Source organism: Xiphophorus couchianus, chromosome 9, assembly GCF_001444195.1.
Source record: "Xiphophorus couchianus chromosome 9, X_couchianus-1.0, whole genome shotgun sequence".
NCBI lineage: Eukaryota > Metazoa > Chordata > Actinopteri > Cyprinodontiformes > Poeciliidae > Xiphophorus > Xiphophorus couchianus.
The window spans coordinates 23,037,706-23,058,846 of record NC_040236.1 but is presented as its reverse complement, the minus strand read 5'-3'; the positions used below and the strand labels follow the sequence as shown (position 1 = coordinate 23,058,846).

At 40.6% G+C, this 21,141-nt stretch overlaps 1 protein-coding gene across 6 annotated transcripts in view; it reads left to right on the top strand.

The window, feature by feature from the left end:
- Positions 1-21,141, top strand: part of lpp (LIM domain containing preferred translocation partner in lipoma) — a 179,810-nt gene that overhangs the window by 60,834 nt on the left and 97,835 nt on the right. For all 6 annotated transcript variants that reach the window (XM_028027707.1, XM_028027704.1, XM_028027708.1 and 3 more), the window contains one exon: positions 16,936-17,039. In XM_028027707.1, coding sequence (XP_027883508.1) covers positions 16,936-17,039 — 104 coding nt within the window. The remainder of the gene's footprint in view (positions 1-16,935; positions 17,040-21,141) is intronic.

Sequence of the window (21,141 nt, the reverse complement as noted above, 5' to 3'; positions counted from 1 at the left end):
TCAGAAACTCGTAGGAGCAAAGCAGCTTGATGAATTTTACTGCTAGCCAGTCAGAAAGATGAGTGAGGCAAATAACATTTTAAAGTTAATTTATTTTGTTGTTTTTGATAATGATTGAAAAATAGGTTAGATTTTATGTTTTAAAAAAAAAGTCATTGAAAATTGATGGTAAAAAACATTCAATAGCTTTAGCATTTTTTTTCTCATTCCCACCGACGTTCTGAGGCCTCCTTAGCGCCACGTACAGTGTAGAAGGAAGCACCATACAAGTAAATTGTGGTGAAGTGACATCAGCAGCTCATTCATGAAGGAATTGGATATTTATGCCACAGAACTACAGTGAACTCGCGTCTAATTACGGTTCAGAATTTTTCTGCGAATCGTAACTCCAAATTATTCACGGAAACCATGTATTTCAAAGATTTGTGTCGTAGAGAATTTCTAGAATATTATTCAAAATAAAATGTAGCTTTGGCATCTAGGACTAGGACTTTTTTTTTGCTGTGATTTTTGCTTCCACTTAACAATGAACCTAAAATATTGAGGTTTTTGTACATTTGATCCACTTCTTAAAAGGCTGATGGAAAGGTCAACTGCAAAACATAAATTGTTTCCGGAAAGGGAAGTCACTACTTGGGTTTTCCTTTTAGTTTCTGGGAAAAACAAAAAGGATGACGTGATGCAATCGTCTTCCTTTTTACTCTGAACGAAAGTGCAGGAACTTTGGAGGAGTTGTGTAAATTAGTTTTATTTCAGTTTTTCTTTGGGCAGGATTCACAATTTGACGTCTACACGGGTCAAAGGTCTTCTCTAAACGTCGACTGGCGTGAAAAGTTTGAGGCGTGTGATGGCAACCTGCTGCATGTAAAATAATAAGCAGCTGTTACGGAAACACTTCCAACTTTTTGCAGCAGAAACAGCAGGATTTTTTTCCCCCCAACTTTACAGAAATAAAACTGAACTTTTCTTAAAACTTCCTCTGCACCATTTCTTTTACTTACTTGCTTTAAATCAATAAAATAGTGATTTGCAATCTCATGAAACAGAGGTACCGGTCTTTTCTTTAGGTTTTATTTGGATTATATATATGCTTTACTCCTTTTTGTAAATGTCTGCAAAAAAACTAAATACTGTAACTTTCTAGTAGTAAAATGTTTTGTCTCATTTTAAGGCAGAAATATCACTTCCCTACTTTGCATGAAATCACTTCCTTCCACCTCTGTTGCTGCTTTTCTTCGTCTTCTACATGCTACAGGGTTAATAAAACACTATTATTTAAAAGAGTCAGGAATATAACAGTAGATAACTATTTGTGTTTACATTTGATTTGATCAAGAATCTATTTCGCAGGACTTTAGTGTTGAAAGCAATGTCAAGGAGACACTTTGCACTTCCACACTGCTCGGGTCTGATTAAATTTTGGGTGATGCATCCGTTAAAATTCGCGTTCATTTTCTGGTTAAACATGTGTCTTTGATATGATTTAGATTAGCATCTGCATTTCGAACATGCAAACAGGAGCGCTAAAGCCTTCTGCAGACTTCTCTTCTTGTCAGGGGATAAGACAGCTTTATGAACAGATAATCAGGGGTCTCTCCTCATTTTTCTTTCTTTTTTTTTTTTAGTTAATTCTTCTATGTCAAGTAAGGGGTGGGGGGGAACTGTCTGATAAAAAAAAAAATCTGGGATTAGCATAAAAAATAAGTCAATTTGGCGCAGCGAGTGGATGTGTCTTTTGTCTAGCAGGAGCCGGCATCAGGGCTGCAGTGAGCAGTCAGGGGCCGTGTTTATTGTGGGGACAAAGGAGGTTGTGCAGGCGGGGGGGGGGGGGGGGGGGGGGAGGAGGCCCCACACATCTTCTTTTTTTAAAGGGACATACTTGTTCTGATTAAAGCCCAGCAGGAGTGCATGAAGTCTCAGACAGTGACCCTTTACTTAAAATTTCTTACATCAGGTCACATGTTGGGGTTTAGGGTTATCCTATATATGCTGGAAGACATATGTGAAGGTCAATTGTGATTTAGTTTTTTAGATATGTATTATCTTTAGAGTAGTAGTAGAACAACGATGTTTTTCCATTTGAAATGAACTTGAATAGATGGACTGTCACAATAAGACACTAATTAATAAATTAAACCACAAAGTAAAATATTAACTAAAACATGGACTTGAAATACTTTTAAATTTTTTTTACGTTGATAGACTTCAAGGTTTCCCCCAGAAAACTTGCTAAGCCCAGTGGTTGGGCACTAGGACAGTCAGCCATCAGCGGCCCGTTGTGTTTTTGAGTTAAAAAATGTTAAACGTTAACAGGAAATTTGAAAATATCACTTGATAATCATGTGTTTTTGGAAGATTAACACCTGGCAGGCCTGGCAGCCTGCCAGGCTTAAAATACACTTGGGGAAATTCTGGACTTTCTTTATATATTTGTTTATTTATTTTAGAATGAAATAAATGTTTTTCAGACATGAAATGTCTGAAAAATGTTGTCCGAAACCGCAAAAGCACCTGATGACAAAGAGGTGAAATCACCCACATCTACTTCTGAAAAGCAATTCTTTTTTTCCAGTTTTGGCACTTTGCTGCCCCCAACTGGTCAGCTGGAGAAAACGCGCAGCGCTCTCCTCGCTGTATTTTGTCGTTTGACCCGATTCACGCGTAAACCTGACCTGCATTCCCATCCCAGTATAACACCCTGCACTCATAACGCCTTAGTTTCAACACCGACGACTTTTCTCTTTCAAGCATGTGATCAAACTTCGAAATGCGCTTCATCCTTAATGTCGCCAATAGTCGATCATAGCTGTTAGCAGAGTGGAAAGCTGCTGCCAGCCTGGGGTCATGTGCGCCGGTGACGAGGTTTGCGTGTGGGTGTAAGACGTAATGTCAAGGGCAGAACTCAGACACTGAAAACGATTTCTCCTTGAGTCATGATCGCCTTTCAAAAAGCGAACTCTTAAAATTTTAATAGATTGATTGATCTCTCTTCACAATCCTCTTTTTTTTTTTTTTTTTTTTTGCTGTCTGAAACTAATTTAGAAACGTGCGTGAGCCGAACAAATAGTGCTAAACGTTCTTACCAATTAGTCATTTTTCTGCATCTTCTCTCAAAATGTCATATTGAGTGATAAGAATCTACTGTGTGCGGATAGGATCATATGAAAAAGCCCTAAACCCACTTGTTTAATTACTGACTAATATGTAACTCTCGGCGCGGTTTCATAATGTCTGGCTCGCCAATCATCCAGGGCACTATGTTTTGTTTTTTTCTTTCTTTTTGGGGCGGTGGGGAGACTTATCAAAGTGAAAGTTAAACATCCGACAAGTGCTGTTTTTAGTTTGAGGGGGAGAAAAGGGGAAAAAAAAGGAGCAACTTTAACACGAAGTTCCAACAAAAGCTGCTGCTAATTGTTTGCTAAGAGCAGTTCAAACATGTGCATAAGCTGTTTTTATTCCTCCTTGCTTGACTGGCCAGAGGCAAACTGACTACCGGTTGTTATGTCAGAGTCCCTCATGGGTGTCACCAGGAGAATTTACAGGAAACCCACCATCAAGTGGATCGGCCTCCCTGTAGATACCACAGGCCCGGGCTCTGGGCTCATACGAAGGCAACTTTTCTCTAAGTGGAGCATAGCAGACTCTCTCAACTTCTCCTTGTGTCTGCAGCTTCTGCAAAGTGGGTGTAAATCTTGGAACAGTGGTTGTTTTTGCTCCTGTATTACGTTTGTATTCCAGTCGATCTTTTGCTCTGTAACTTGAAATGTTTAAAGTCTGACATCGCCAGAAGGAAGTATTTCACTTCACTTCATTTTGGAAGGAAGGACCAATTGATATAATCTAAGAGTTACTTTCAAGGGTGGTGAATGTCCTCCGGTACATTAAAATGACAATGGTCTATTATTGTTGATTTGTACACGTTTTATGTTAACATTTGCAGGTTTAGGTGCTCAGAAATCAGGAAGTGTCAGGCAGAGGTAAAAGTTCCTAGTTAAGACATTCTTCATTAAGAATATTCTTAAAATACCTTCAGCCAGTTTCGAGTCTCCAAGCTTTCTCAAAGTTTTGTAAAAGTGTGTTGTACAAGGACATAATTCCTCCCGACTCAGCAAACATTTAACTCAAGTATGAACTACAGGATTTTGGATATACTATTTAGTATTTTTCCTAGCTTTTTTTTACAGCAGTACTGTGGAAGCTTGGTGGAGAGGAATTTCCTTAGTCTTACACTGGGTAATAACTTCTCTCTGGCTGAAAAGAGTTGATTAGTGGAATGTTTCAGTAATTATCTTGTAAGTTTTGACTGACAACATCTGTAGGCATTTCATTGTAATATGAATCTCCGTTATTCCATTCTAACCATTGTTTCGTCTTGAGGAACTTTTTATTGAAGTGAAGTCACCCATGACCCAGATGACAAAAAAAGATAGAGTGACCAACACTAAAATGAATCTAAATCCTGGTGAGATTGCTTTATTTTTTTTTAATGGATGGTTGCTAAGCCAGCTTTCCAACATATCATTGTTCTCTATCAGACCGGATTTAACAATGTTGACCAGTAAGTTGGACTCTATGACAAGGGCTTGGACAGAGTCGACCCAAAAGAACGAAACAAAGTGTCAGCCAAGCTCCTAGTCTATTGTTCTACAAACCATGAAACCTTCCATTTGTTGCTTATCTAGAGATTTCTCAGTTTGTTCGGCCAAATTCTTGAATTTCAAAGCGGAGGCGGCCGTCCAGAAAGGAGAAACCCTTTCATTCTTTTGCTAGATCGCTTCCTTGGTGCAACCCAGGCTTTGCGTTCGTGCTATTTTAACAAACTCCAAATCTTTGTAGACCTTATATAGACAAGCATTTAATGATGACGTCCTGCTATTTCACTTCAGGATTTATATCTTAAGGCTCAATTACAAAGATAAAGGGACCGAGTTTAGCTAATGGTGTCATAAAAATGTCCTTAAATGTAAAAAAGTTGGATGTTCTGGTCCATTATTAAAACGAACTACATCAAGCAGAGGAATGACAGTCAGTGAGACAGTTAAACCTTTAAGGTTTCTTAGAATGAAAGAAAACGGATTGTGTGCCACATGCTCCTGGACACACACCATATGCCATTTTAACAAACAAGAAAATCCCCTGTGAAAGTAGAAGCAGGACCCGGTTGTGCAGTGGAGGATTCCCGTCATGGCAGCGGCTCGAAGGTGTCGTGTTCTGAAACTAGCTGAGTGTGTGCAGCAGCGGCTGCTTGCAGTGACATTTGACTGGCTTCGTTTACCCTCTCTCAGGCGTGTTTAGAAGAAAAGACAACAAAGACTTCCTTCCCACCTTTGATGAATATCTCTTTGAGTCATTAGACAAACCTCACAGACCACACATTTCAGTGAATGTGAGGGCAATTTATTGTTTGGGCTCCCGGATACGAAAGCTTGCAGCTTTGAACCCTTCTCTCAATATTAGTTTCTTCACTTTTATGTGCGAAAGATAATCTCTGTCGGTCCTGATCTCAGTTTCTCTTCTCGTTCATAGATTAGCTAATTTTGCTTGCTTTCATGCTTAAAAGAAGAGCATCTCCAAAGAATCCCTCCATAGGATCTCCAAACTAAACGAAGTCATAAATCACTCTTCTATACATATCATACTAATTAAGAGCTGGGCTCAGCTGCTCTTCTCCAGCGGAAGATGGGAGAAAAAAACTGGTCCATAATTATGTCAAAACAATGTGCTCTCCACCTCTGCCACAGCTCATTTGGGTCCAGGATGTGGAGACGAAACATGTGGACGGTCACCAAGGACTTAAAAAGAGTTTGTCCTGTTTGTGTGGAAAGGGCTGCACATTTCTGGCTCCTTAAAGGACAACGTTGTGGATTTGTTGAAGTGAGGTTTTGTTAAAATCTTAAAACTGTTGGAGTCCTGATTTAGTGTGGGAGGTGTCGCAAAACTGAGTGAGAATGAGATTCATCTTCACAAAATGCTAATCAGTTGCGCTTATGAAGCAGCTGTAAGCTAGCATGAACTTTGCACACCAGTCAACCGCTTTAACCTTGACACCCCTTGTAGATATTTTTGAGACTCTTATTTTGGAATAAGGAAGGAAGTAGTTCTTCATATTTACAAAAATTCAGAGTTCCACGACCAGGCCCTGCTACAGCGTGCGAGGCTAATGCTTAGCGGTGGGGACAGTGTCAACTATAAACCTAGCTTAAAAAGTGACATTTATTTTGTTGACGGTCTGCTTAAAAACTGTTGGCTGTGGTCAATGACACTTGGCTACACGTGTCTTTACATTTATTTTTGTGACAGCAAAAACCGAAAAAAGAGAAAAAATTGCAAGATAAATGTGATATGTGAACAATGTGATACCTAGCTAATCGGATAATTGCTAACACCACTAAAGTTTGTTTTGGAGTTTCCTCTTTTCCTCTTACATAGACAAGGACTGTCTAAAGGATTTTTTTTTTACATTGTTTTGTGATGGTTTTATCTGTGAAATAAAACTTTATTTTACTTCTTTTTTTTCCGTTTAACCTTTATTTTACCAGAATAAAAAGTCCATTAAGATTAAAAAACTCTTTTTCCAGGTAGTTCTGGCCAAAGCCTATTTACTTATAGCAGTTTTAATGCGGTTGGACTGCCTTAGATTTTCTCTGGTCTGAAATGGATAATTCAGTATTTGTTTCAGGGTGATCGTTCACATAGAAATCTATTATTTATAGGGCAAATAAATTAAAGAGTCTGTGCGCCACATTGTATCTTCCTGTGTGAAATACTTGTAGATGTAACAGGTTTTCCATCAGAGTAAACTACCTGACAGAAAACCTTATTCTCTTGAACTGTTTCAGGTGTAGTTATATTGGTCATGGCTTACATTTTCCTCTCTCAGTTTGTGTTTCACACAGGAAGATCATAGGTGGCGCACAGCCTCTTCCCTTCTATTTGCTGTGTGTACTTACTTTTTTTTGTAAATAACAATAAAAGGAAACCTTTTAAGATTTATCAAAGTGTGTGAACTGCTTTGAAATACTAGTTTGTAGTTATTTTAAGTCAGTAGAAGCCCTCTTTGGTGTTGGGTCTTCTCGGACTACCCTTTAGCTTTACCCTCTGGGATTTCTATAAAATTTAGATGCTAAGAGAGTTCGCTGTAGACATTTATCAGTATTTCACTTTCAGAACTATCCCATATTTTATTTGCTACAGTTTAGTAATGCGAGTCTGCAGACCTTATCTGTCTGAGCCTGCAGACTCGCATAGCTTGTGGGGCACAGGGCTGCGATACGTACACGAACCGACTGACCCTGAAGAGGCTGAAGACCCCCGCACGGGGTTGAATACCAGAGCAAGCCGGAGCCGAGGATTCCTCTTGGATAAGATGTCTTTGCAGACCTAAAAACAAATCCAGTTCCTTCCTTCTCAGGAATCTTGAAATCCCGGTTCTGTGACTTTAACAGTTCAGCTCCCCATGTGGACCTACAGTCCCAAACCCAACACACTATCTCTCTTTTTTTTTTTTTTTTTTTTTGGATCCCGCTGAGGCTCTCAGACAGCGGCGACTTCGGCTTTCAGCCCGTAAATCAGGCTCAGGTTGTCGGGAGATAATTTCCACTGTGTGCGGCCAAGAACACCCTCGCCCTGTACTTTAGGTTTCTTCAGTTCGCAGTCTCTTTCTTCCTTTCCTTTCTGTCAAGTGTTGGACACTTTGTGTGAGAATTGCACTTCATGGCTTTTGTCCTAAATCTTTACAAGCCAGATGGCCGCCGCGTACACACAGAGAGTTCTGGTAAAATTGTACATATGCAAATCTGCTAACATATGCTTAACCTTCAATGTATAATCTTCTTTCCCCTCACCGCTTACTGATGTAACTAATCCTACCTAGTACTTTGAAATGAAAAAGATTTTCTGCTGTGTGAAATTTCTGACATCGAACATTTAAAGCGTTTAATTTAGTAGGAAATTTAATTAGCCACTGTTAGCCACATTTGGTCGCGAAAGCCAGTCATAAACATCGCTAATATGAAAAACAAAGTCTAATATTAGCGCGAGTGTCACAGCTGGACCCATCGCTCGGCTCTTTATCGTCTGCTCCACAACACTGGTCGGCCCGATAACCAATTACACCTCTTGCGGCCCCCTCCAATAGCTTTAATCACTGATTAGGATTCCTCGTTCACAAAGCAGCTACTTAAAAGTAATTGCTCAATAAAGGGAGGGGAAGTTGTCGTATTAAGGAGGTGTTCCTGCTGCTTCTCTCATTAGCGGCTCACTCGGAGCTTTCATCTCCCAATTGTCGCAAATGGAGTCGGTTTCATTCACAGCACAGGATCCGTCCTCCCCTCCTCCTGCAGCTCCCTTCAGCCTGCCGCACGCCGCCATAAAGTGCGACGCCATTAGCGGCCGCGCTAACCCGCAGCACAGAGGGAGCTCGCCTGCTTTGAGCTCTGTTGGTTTCTGATTTATTGCAAATAGATCATACCGAGTGACGTAAAAGGGACGTTTTTAAAAAAAATTTTTTTAGTGGGTTTGATTTCTGGTGGCGCTGTCCGGAGCGTGGAAATGTTTCTCAGCAAATGCAGCAGCTGCGGTGGGAACTTATGGGCCCTTGTTGTGACTCATAAAAATATAAATGAGTTATCCCAAAGCAGTTTTTCAGTTCAGAACATTCACTTTAAGATTGTTCCAAGTGGGGGGGGAAAAAAATCTCAAATATGCCATGATTTCAGTAGAGACCAGAAGAATGTCTGATATTGATGAGGAAAAAGGCAGCTTAGGAATTTCCTCCTGGAAAAGAGAAGTGGTAAAATAGAGGAAAAAACCCAAGTGACATATCCAAAGAGTAGAGCCGCTGCTCCTTCACATCGAGAGGAGCCAGTTGAGGTGGCTTGGGCATCTGGTCAGGATGCCTCCTGGACGCCTCCCTGGTGAGGTGTTCCGGGCACGTCCCACCGGGAGGAGGCCCCGGGGAAGACCCAGGACACGCTGGAGAGACTATGTCTCTCGGCTGGCCTGGGAACGCCTCGGGATTCCCCCGGAGGAGCTAGAAGAAGTGGCTGGGGAGAGGGAAGTCTGGGCCTCCCTTCTGAAGCTGCTACCCCCGCGACCCGACCTCGGATAAGCGGAAGAAGATGGATGGATGGATGGATGGACATATCCAATTGAACGTCAAATATTTCAGATTTTAGACTTCCTTTCTGTAATATTTAAAACAGGACTAAAAACAAAACCTCATTTGGTCTTTTTTTTGTTGTTGCAAGTTTTCTGTTGCTAATTACACAAAATTCTCCCTGCTTGAATTCAGACACTTTTATACACCAGTTGGCCTGCAATATTGTCCAATAGTCAAAAAGTGAGAGACAAACCACCTCCTGCACTGTAAAACCTAATTAGTTCTCCATACTTAAAAAATATATACAAACTCATCACCTCAATATTTTTTAGATTTCACTAAATTAACTAAGCAATTTAGTGAGCCTAACTTAAGTTAACTTAATAAATCTGAGTATGTTGTAATTACCTAATCAGTATCCAAAGCTTAATTTTTTTGTATATGTAAATAAATCCTTCGAATTGTTTCAAATTAATATTAACAAAACAGAAAAAAATTACTTTAAAATCTAAAGATTTTTTTTTCCATAATAAAAAAATAAGAAGAATGTACTGAATAAATTAGAACACCCCCTGCATGTATTCAGTCAAACCTCGGACTTTAATTAGTCTGGTGTGCTCCTGACTGTTGAAGTGAGAATGAACATGATGTTGAGATTGACGGAGCTTTCTGAAGCCTTCAGAAACAAGACTGTAGCAGCTTATGTGTGTGGTAAGAGATTTAAAGGGATTTAACTCTGAAATCAGCCACTCCACTGTGAAGTGAGTTTACAAGGGTAGGACAGTCAAAGCAAAGACTAAGATGTAGACATGTAGTCGTCCAAGCAAGTTTACTCTCACAGCAGACCACGAGATGCTAAAGGAAGTTTCCGAAAACGTTAAATGGTCATCATGGGACTTACATCCATTCATCTTGAATTCCTTCAGCTTGAATTCCCGAGCTGAAGGAGAACTTAGGTTCTCCTACAGCTTCACATCACAATGATGATCCAAAACATTCCAGTAAATCTACCAAGGACTGGCTGAGAGTTCACAAATAGAAAGTCCAAGAGTGCAAGAAACTGTTGTGAGAGACTGATATATTGACACAAGAAGATTTCCACTGAAGTTGTTTCAAGCAAAGGGGTAACACCATCTGCTAGGGCCTGGGGTGTCCTAACCTTTTCTTCAGTTACAGTACACTTTTTTGTTGATGTCCCTCGATAGATGAATAAAATACATTTATTTACGTGGAAATTAAAATACTTTCTATTTCAGAGGTAAATTATGAGGTTACACGTCCTTGCATGTACATCTCTTATAAAAAGAACAGAATATTTCATGAGATGTTTCACGATTTTCCAATTATTATAATTTACAAGTGGAAGTAAAACTACATATTTTGCCCTTCTTTTGTGTGTATTTATCCTTTTTAATAAAATCCGGTGCAACAAATTGCCTTAAGGATTCACCCACTGAATGGTAGAAGTTTGCCATTCAGTGCAGTTGTGTCAAAGTGGTTCCACATACTAGCCCTGGAGGACTGGACTTTGACTAACCATGAATTAGAGGCTAGCTGCAAAAGCCTTGTGAATAAAACCGGCGGTTTCATTTTAAGTCGTTTTCCTTCAGGCTTGAAGGAAACAGCCCTAAACATACAACTGACGCTACATGGATCAAAGCTACATTAGGTGTTCGAATGACCCAGTCAAAGTTCAAACCTAAATCCTGGTTGCAGGACTTTCAGTCCAAAACCTTATGTCTGTAGACGGGCAAAGCTTTTAGGGGTATTCCCGTAACAACTTCGCCGAAGTATAATCAGTGAACAGTGGTTCTAGACTGTATCCTCTCAGGGAGGTTGATTGCAAATGCATGTCTTGTACACTTTTATTTGTAGGAAATGTCGAAAACCACTTTTTCCTATCACTTTCCAACCATGAGCTAGTTTGTGTAGGTCTATCTCATGAAACCCCAATAACACACTCAGAGGATTTTGGGTGATATGTGGCAGAATGTGAAAAGGTTCAATATGCATGAGTAGCTTTCCCAGGCACTGTGTGCAGAAAACATGCATGAAAGAAGCCAGCTGAGCTTCAAGCGCACAAATTTCTTTCTTGGTTGTGTTTAGGAGTGCTGCAGCAAACTAGAAAATAGTGACGCTGAGAAATTTTGTTTTCTACTGTATGAAAAGTGCTTGAAATATTTATAAAGCTACTTGAAAGGCTCTATTTGGAATGCCTGAATTATACAAGGCGCATTAGAGACACTTTGGAAGGTATCATCTTAGAAGATTCAAATCATAAGAAAGGCTGAAAAGTTAACTTTTTATTCTGTAAATGACTTTTTTTTTTTTTTTGCAATACTCAGTACAACTTTTAAATGAGGCATATAAAGTGATTTAGTAAAACTCAGTATTTTTTCTCAAGGAGAAAGTACAATATCAGTGACACAAAGATTATAGTACTATAGGCTTTTTAATATCAGAATCAGCTTTATTTGACACGTTTGTACAATCAAATAAGGAATTTGACAATAATTCCACTTTGCCCTTAATGAAGACATTTTAAGTATTAATATTTAAGAAAATGAACTCTGGTATGTCTTCAAAGTTAACTCTCAGTTTGGTTGAAGTGAACTCTGGCATGGTTTGTATACATATGTGACCGGAGACCACTCCAAAAGCAGGAAGCAGCCTATAGCACAGGGCATTCTGGGTAAATGCAGCCAAAATGCCGGCAGGAAAAATGGTTCACAATATTTTACCAAAGACAAAAGAGAAAACCTACAACAGCTAAAATTTGACGCCGCTCTATTTTTGTTTACATTTTGTGAAGAACGAAGTTGCGCTCATTTTTTCTTCAGAGGTTTTTGTGTCGCGTCCTTCAGTATTTTCAGCGCCACCACAGGCGAGGAGGGGAACAGGTTGCTCACAGGTTTAGTTTGTTTGACTCAGTGGCAGCACCAGTTCAAGGTGGAACAAATGTTTCAATTTTGGTCCCCAATACAACCGAGTTTACTGGACTATCAAATGTGAAAACATCATCAGATTTGAATGGCAATTCCTGAAGTATTAGCTATCATGTAAAAATTACATTATCATCTCATATGTTAGCAGATTACCATGGCTAGCAATGATAAAACTGTGGCCTCTGTGTGTTTTCTCTAGTGGATAATATGTTCTAAGAAGTTTCAAACCAAATCCAGTATGTTCCATGGTAGAGCAAATTTTCTGCGCTCTGTTTAGCCTTGATGTTATCTTCAAACCTTACTCTCTCTCTCTCTGCCTGAACGAAATGCAGATAAATGCATGTGTTGACATGTAGAAAAAACTTTCTTTAGAAATAAAACCTCTAATTGATTTTATTAGAGGTTTTATTTCTTTATAAAGATGTAAATCAGCCAATCCTGGTAAAACACCAATTCGTTCTTGCACCTCAGTAAAAATACAATGATCTGAAACGTTGCACTCCACCTGTCCTTTTGCCATTTTTCAAATGTAGATTTCACCGAATTGAAGGTGACAGACTTCATTTACGAGTCTGTTCCCAGGTAGCACAGCTGAGTTAATTGGCGTTAACTGACGTCTCACATAAGGATCGCCGCACGTGCATTTGTTGCGCACTCGATGCTGACACAACATTTTCACGCAGCTCCATTTCAAAGCCACGCAGTTCCCTTCATAAAAAAAACGTGCAATCATGGAAATGAGCCGTAACATCACATGTGACTCGACCGGGGAACGGCACGGCTCCTGGTTAAGCGACTGCTTCTCCGCTGACCCCGAGTGGGCAACAAACATCTCCAAGGTTGGGTGCAGTCATTTGGGAGATGATGGTTGCGCTCGAAGGGACTGCAGGGAACGCAAACACAGGCGCGTTCCGGTCCTAAACGTCTGGCGCGGCGAGGTGGAGCGGCGGCAGGAAAAGAAGGTCAAGAACCTTTCAGCAAAGACGCTTAGCGGCTCCCGTTCCGCATGCAGAAACCATAAGACCTGTTCAATAAATCATGCATCTCTGAAACATTTACTGCTCTTGTGTTTCCATGAAACGATAAGTCCTAAACATGCTGGATGTCTGAGAGAAATAGACATGAACTTAGTGTTCTAATTCTCTTTAAGCCACAAGTTACATGCAACATACTCTCTCAAAAAGGATGAGGAAGAGGAGCAGGAGGGTGGCGAGGCAGAGCCTTGTTGTGGAGAGGAATGTCTTCTGTTCGGTCCCAGAGGTTCAGAGGAGCTCTGGGGCTTTTTTTTTTTTTTCGTTTTTTTTTCTATGGAGGTCACAAGGTTATTATATAAACAATTCACATGGACGGCCTCAAACGCCCAGCGGGAATGTTTAATGCAGCGCTCGCATTTTTTTCCCCCCCTTCGGAGTAAAGACGCAGACGTGTCCGGCTTGCGCCGCGCCGCATTATCTCCCCGCCTCCGTTTCCCCCTTTGCTGCGCGTTTCGCAGAGGCAGCCCGAAGACCGCGCTTAATTAATTTGGTCAGCTGCCTTGGATAAACTACACTGATGACATCAATTAGATCCTAATGAAAACAGATAAAAGCCACGGAAAAGCAAATGGAATTTCTGAGCAGGACTCATCAAAGTCTCCGTGTTGGAACAAATTCCCATTACGTCCCCCATAAAAGCCTTTAATTTGCAAAGCTCATGTCTGGTTTGGTACTTAGAAGTACACGGTCAAATGATTCAGTGTAAGTCGTTGCGCCGAGAAGAGCCAAATCAGAATTTAATTTGGCACGGAACCTCCTTATCCCGTCTGAAACATGTGGCGGGACGCAATCCTTGGATTAGCGCGGACTTCAGAAGCGCACACTTGGCATGTTTCATGTCCTCTAGCGGAGCAAACACCTTGTGTGCCGGTTTGTAACACGACATTTTACATTTTCAATCTCGGGGAGAGAGGAGGGAGGTGGGACACCCGTGCTTACTGCAGATTATTACTTCTTAGTTAAGCAAATTGCTGCAATTATGTGTGTCAGTCGATTGACGAGGGATAACGAGGCGCTGCTTCTTTTGTCTCCTCCACTCTCTCTAATAACTCCGTGACCTCTTTGAAAAACGAACGCCGCACTTTGGAACACCAGCGAAAGAAGGCGATGTGGTCAGGTGAGACAAAGACAGTTATTTTGGTGTACATGCAAAACGCTCTGTGGAGTGGGAAACCACCACAGTCTGACCACACCATTCCTATGGTGAAACATGGTGGTAGCTATGTCATGCTGTGTGAATGATTTTCTTCAGCAAGGACAGGGAAGATGGATGGAGTTGAATTCAAGGTAATAATGGGGGGAGAGAAACCTGTTAGAGGCTGGAAAAGACAGAGGTCAAAGTTCACCTTCCAGCAGGACAATGACCTGAAGAGTTTGGATCTGTGCTGTCCAAACGTTTTACCACCTGGATCAAATGTGTCAAGGCGAAAGAACTTGTGGGCCACAAAAGTTGAATTTCTTTTATTAAACATGAGAAAATGTTATTTTCTATCTGCTCTTCTTTGAACTGACCCTATAAAACACACACTGTTTTGATAAAGCTAGCAAAGTGTGATCTTTGTGGACAGGGTAATCTTTGTAAATCTCTTTTCTCACATATTTTCCCTATTTAAAAAAAAAGCCATTGAGTGTTCTAAACTTTTGGTGTGAATTGTTTTCAGTTTTCTCCATCTAAAATTAGTTTTCTCAGCCGCAAGAACAGGATATGGGTCACTCTTTGCTTGAAACCGCTTGATAAATGGGTGGACCAAAGTCTGCTTTTGTGTTGCTTAATGTTTGCAATCCTTTTTACACCGCATCTTCCAATTAAAATTAAAGCAAAATACTTTGAATGTATGTAATTCCTTTGATTTTAAGAAATGCATTTACCCCTTTTTAAAAAGATCTTACATAAGTGAACATTTTAGCCTCTGTTTTTGTTTTAAATATGCGTCTGTTTTGGACCAAGTTTGCAGTGGACTGACACCCATTGTTTAGATCCAAACGTGTGCGTATGTAAGAATGGTCCAGTCTAAGTTGTGAATCATGGGTAAAACTTTGAATTTGAGGTTTACAGAATCTCCCCACCCAATCAGAATGATGAACACAGACACACTCTGCACTTTTCAGACTTGGTGAATTAAAAACAAGTAGCATTTTTTATCCATGACAGTTACTCACAACTTGCAGGTGTTTTACCATCTAAAACCCCAATAACGTACAGATTAGGGCTGTAACGATTCTTCGAATGATTTGAGTACCTCGATTATTAAAATTCCTAAGTTTTTATTATTTAGCACATTGTGTTCCGGGGTGTGTGTGTGTGTGTGTGTGTGATTATTTGTGTTGCACAATGTTCTCACTTCCGCCTTTGAGTTGTTGATGAATGCTTAATGCTATGAGCATAACGTCCAATTTTCAAGCTTGGTCCGAGCATCTCGGAGGGTTTGGGTGGGAAGCATGGGATGCGACAACTTTCTTTCTCCGGAGCTTCTGCGCAGTGGCTGGTTTGGAGCGAACGGTGGAAAAGCGTGCGGCTGGTGTTTATGGGTGTATGGATACACGTACGCAACTGCAGCTGATGCTTAGCGTAGCTTTATGGACGAACCAGAAAATAAATTTCCTTCTGTCCCGGTCTCAATGAGTGGGTGGTGGAGCGCACTGTGACAATACATAACACATGGCATATGTGTTTCTGTGTGTGACGAAGGAGCCAAATCCCATCATGAACACAAAAGCTATAATTGGCTGGACAAAGTGAGAGTTAATCTATTAAATTGACTGAATATGAATACATCAAGTAAAAATTGAAGTAAACATTTTTTGTAGAAGTGTCCTTTGAGCCTGCTGCTGTATTATTAAAATGAATATAATTTGAGATATTTGTAGAATTTTGTCCTAACTTAAAAAGTGAGCTCTAATGGTTACACGTCAATTTTCTGAACTACAGAAAAGTAATTGTTTGGGATGCACAAATATGAAAATTTGTGATGATGTTGATACCCAACCTTAATACTGCTGTTATGACATTATTTACCAACACTTTATTTTATCACATTTTTTTAAAATAATTGTATACAACATCCCTAATACAGAGATGTTTGTGAAAGGAAAACATTCTAGGTATGTTTACGAGTCATTAGCCGCATTTCCGTTACAAATCTACGTAAAACTTTCAGTATTCTGCTGTCAAAAAAACACAATTTCGCAATTTAAGTGTTTTCATTAAATCAAAAAAGCAATTAAAAATTGTACGTGAGGAAGTTTGTTCACGCAATAAATAATTAATAAACATGCCGCGCCCTGATCCAACATCTATTTCCTACCGTCTTCTTTGTGGTTTGCGCCATCTTTGTGTGGCAGCATCTGAATTGTTGATCATGTGACTCTTGTGATGTGAAAAAGCTGTTTAAGTTGCAGTTTTGCGAAATGAACCAATTTGGATGTCGTCAAAAAACCCCACCTCACCATAGCACCACACCTGTTAACTGAAAAACATTGAAAAGTGAGTTTTTCTTTTTCAAATTGCCATGTCTCCATTAAACAATTTTTTCTAAAAACATGAAATGGTGCACATTAAATTAAATTATATATGATCAATGGAAATACATCTATTGCAGCCAGAAACAATACTCTCAGGTCAGGAGGAGTTTCTGTGTTTGACGGTGCAGAACAACCTGCTGCTTGCTAGTCTGCAGTCATAGATGTATATTCTTTTACTTTTCCTGTCCCCCAAGAATGTTTTTTCTTTAGGTTTCATGTTCAGAAGAAACTCTTACATAATTATGACAGTTTGCAGAAAAAAATAGGAAGTTGTTAATAAATTGTTTTTGTTTTTTTCTTTGTGTGTGTGTGTGTGTTTTCGCCTCCATCCCAGCGGACTACCCTCCCCCTCCGCCCCCTGCCGAAGAGTTTACCGGTTTCCCGTCACCGCCCGGTTCCTTCCCCCCTCCGCCGACGGATTACTCGTTTGATTACCAGGTAAGACGAGCCGCTGCGTTGCGTGCTCTTGGCCGTCGACTCTCGTAGGGTCAGCACAGAAAGCAGAGACGGCACGGAGCTCCAACACAACACTTATCTTTCAGTTTGAGCTGCGGCCAGCTGCAGAGAACCCAGGGACTCTCACTCCGCTCTAATGTAGGATGGATGGAAGGCTGACACCTAATGGTGGAGCCCGGTCAGTTAGCTTTGCCTTGCTAGTCATAATACCCACAGGCATCTACCCCCCTACGGCCCCTCGGGATATGCGGCCTCCCAGCTCTCATCGACTCTCTCAGCACTTGACCTCTGTTAAGAATCCTCCGAGTGCTTCACATTCTTTTGTTCGGTGTAAGCAGCGAGTGTAGAAACGGAGATCCAAACACTTTCTGTCCAAATTATAACAGAACGTGTTGAGTAAGGTGCAGTTGGGGATTTCTGCTCAGCCGGAGCAATGCGGGGCCGAGCCGGCCGGCAGGTCTGCCTCCCTGCGCTGCCTTCAGATTTGGCTCCAGCTCAGAGGAATGCAGGGAGGTTCCAACCAAACGAGCTTCCTTTGCTAGAAATCTATACGAACGTTTCTGCAAATCCTCAAAACTGCACACAATCGCAGTGGCTGTGGGGCAAGTTCTCACAGTTCATGATACTGCTCCCTTTTTCTACTTGTAGTTTAAAGCAACAGTATTATGTGTTTTCCAGGCACATAGTGCCATTTTATAGCAGAATCAAGGAATTGTTATCGTCAGTTGTTATAACATATTGCCAGATCTGAGAGGTAAAGATGAAGTATGAATTTTAAAGGGACGGTATTATGTAAATTTGACTTTTTTGAGCTTTACATCATCTTATAATGTTATTGCTTAACCAAAAACATACCTGGAGTGTTTCTTTGATTCTTTCATGCATATTAGAGAAATCCTTTATTCTCCCATGGCAACCATTCAGTTGTGCAAAACACCTTGGTGGACCTAGCTCCGCCTCCTTGGAGCTGCAGTTTCCAAACTTCCGAGCTTCTGCCTCACAGAGCAGCGCTCCTTCCCCCACTCTCCCACTCAGCTCCTTCAGACTAGCTAGCAGAAATTAGCAAACACCTGGTGGACCGTGCCTCTGCTGAGCTCATTATAGGAGCTACTTCTCAATGCAACGCTGGTGAAAATGTTGTTAAAGGGTTAATAGAGGAGCCATGTTGTGATGACTTCCTGAATTCAGAGTCTAAAGAGTTTTTAATGAGACAGAAGCCCGCTTCAAGACGTTAAATGATAAAGTAAAATTCCTCTTTAGTTACATGTGATATATGCAGCATTTCTATAACAACTGAAGGTAACATGGTTTCTTGATTGGACTATAACTATGTGCCTAGAAAACTACTGCTCCTATAACATAACTTAATATAAGGTTAAAACACTCTTTACATTTTCTTAGGCATTTAAGATAGTAAGTGTTCATAGTCTCTCTGAAGAACCCTGCATAGAAAAACCCTGATATATAAAGATTCCCTAATGTGAATCTTTGGGGATTGTGTGCCTGGAAATCTAAGTGAGTTATGATTGGTGACTGTAAAACACTTAAGACAGGAAAATTTGAGTTTAGAAACAAGTCAAAATAAAAACTGCATATCAAGGATTTTGTTTTTTTTTTTGTTTTTACCTAAAACTGATTTCCATTTTTAAGAATGGCAGACTAAGTGCCACCAGTGCTGTTTCCAAGACCTCAACGCATTAAGATCCAGTCATTGATTTTTCAACAAGGCAAAGGAAAACCACGTTTTGAGCACACTTCGGACGGAGAAGCCTGAATAAGTGTCCAAAATGTGACTTTACGCCGTTGAATGGGATAAAAATGCAACCTGATGGATCCTGTCGCTCAGAAAGCCTCGCTGTCAGAATGCCAACTTTTTTTCCTGTCATAAGAAGAAATGCCAACGTTACAAAGTACCCAAAGCCTTCTCACTTCTGCTTTCCTCTCAAAGCCTCAAATGGAAAAACACACACATATAAATACATTTATTGAAACTTTCAAAAAAAATCCCATTAAATGCCTTTATTTAAATAAAAAAAAAAAAAAGCATGCCAGCTACCAACTTCTTATTCTTTTATTCATCTTGGACTTCCCGTTTTCTGCTCTTCAGCCTCTAAAAGGATTCTTGCTGACAGTCTAATTCCCTAATAAAGAACTGTTATCCTAATTATAGATCCCCTAATCAAACCACAACTTTCCATTTTTCCTCTTTACCAGGTGGGGGAAAAAAAAGACGACGGCTATCAATCAGAACGTCTTTCTCTTGGCTCTAGCAGAGAAATCCTATATGCAAAATGTGTAACGCATGGATTAAAGTGTATTTAATGTTGGAGAAGGCAGAAAAAGTGCTCTTCATCACCCAGGCAGAGAGACACGTGTGGATTATGACACGCAAAAAGACAAATCTCTCATCTTGGCCGCCATCCGCGTTGTAAATTCCCACAAAGACTGCCACATCTTCCCCTCTTTCTCCTCGTTTTTACTCCTAAACAAGTTTGGCTGCTGTTTTATTTTTGAATATCTATTTTTTTTTTGTTGGGGGGTGAGGGGTGAAATTCCTCTGTTGATTCGTTCGGAGCCATTAGCGCGCCTCTTTGTTTACCCCCCGCTCGCTACTGCCTCAGATGTTTTTAGGGAGACGCTCGGCTCCAAACGGAGGCAGGCCCTGCTTCCGTAATGGCTTGTGACAGGTAATCCAAACACATAACATTAGAATGAGAAGCAGTCATTGATCCAAGCAACTCAAAAAGCCCCCGCAGGCGATTGCAAGAAGTCGTCTTGCAGTCGCGAGCGCGGTTCAGAGGCCCTAAAAATACATCTGTCTTTTTTGTGGAGAAATTCCCGGGAATTTAGCAGAAATCCCTGCCACTAATGGTCACATCAGTTTAAGTGTTTCCCAGATATCGCAGTCACAATATTTGTGCTTCTTCTGCTGGAATATTTAGGGGTCGTATAATGTGATGAGGTAGCATATTTCTCTAAGGCAAAACAACAAAAAAAACAAAAACGGAAATGTGTGGATTAATAAATCAGTAGGCGCTGTTGTGGCGTTCGTGATGCTTTCAAGCCGAGCTCCCCCACAAACACGGCGCTTCTCGTCTCCATTAAGAGGAGACGGGGTGACAATATTAGTTAGAAAATATCCGGCTTTAATCTCGACTGCTGTTGCCTCTGAGTGAATCCTCCCCAGCTGGGATCGCGGCGATCGTGTCTCTTCTTAATGGAAGAGCAGGAAGAAGCTGGAGGTGAATAGTGCACCAAGTTTACGAAAGCCTCTCTGTCTCTCTCTCTCTCTTTCTTTCTTTTTCTCTCCCTCTCGCCGCCTCTCCCTCCAAGAAGTCTCCGCGACTGATGTGCGTCTTTTGGGAGGATCGCGTGAGGTCGAGGTGAAACGGGAACTTTGAAAAGCATAATCCAAAAGTCGAATGATGGCGGGAAAGAAAGGAAGGGAGAGTGTCTTTGTGTGGTACAGAGGCAGAGTTGCTCTGAGATTGTTGAAGGCTTTGACATTAACTTTTAGAGAGCAGCTTGCAAAGGCAGTTTAACCCTGTCTAGCTAAAAGCTTTTCTTTTAGCTGTGGCTCAGGTTAACAGACTTGGATTTTGAAAGTTTCGAAGAATAGAAAGGAAGTTATAACAATCGGACGTACACCAATCAGGATTTTCCTGGCAGAGACCAATTACCGTTTTCTTTTGAGGTCTGGCTTACACCATTCCAGATTTAAATAATGGCAGATTTATTTTCTAAGTTTGTTAGTATTCTTCCAACACAAGTGAACAAATTCCAAGATTATTCCAAGTTTGCATAAAACCTGTCTCCAAACTTTATCAGACTGTTGTTGATCTGCTCAAAGGGCCTTTGCATTAGTTTGTCCACTAACTTCCTGTCCTCCACTCTTAAGGAGAACAAAGCAATAACTAGTCAACAAATGACAAAAAAAAACCCCAAAGAGGTGACATCAAATATGTATTATTTAGAAGTTATTTCCAGATTAGGACTGCAACTAACAATTATTTTAGTAGTCGATTATTCTTTCGATAATTCTGATGAGTAATCCATCGATCAGATAAAAAAATCGATATTTAAC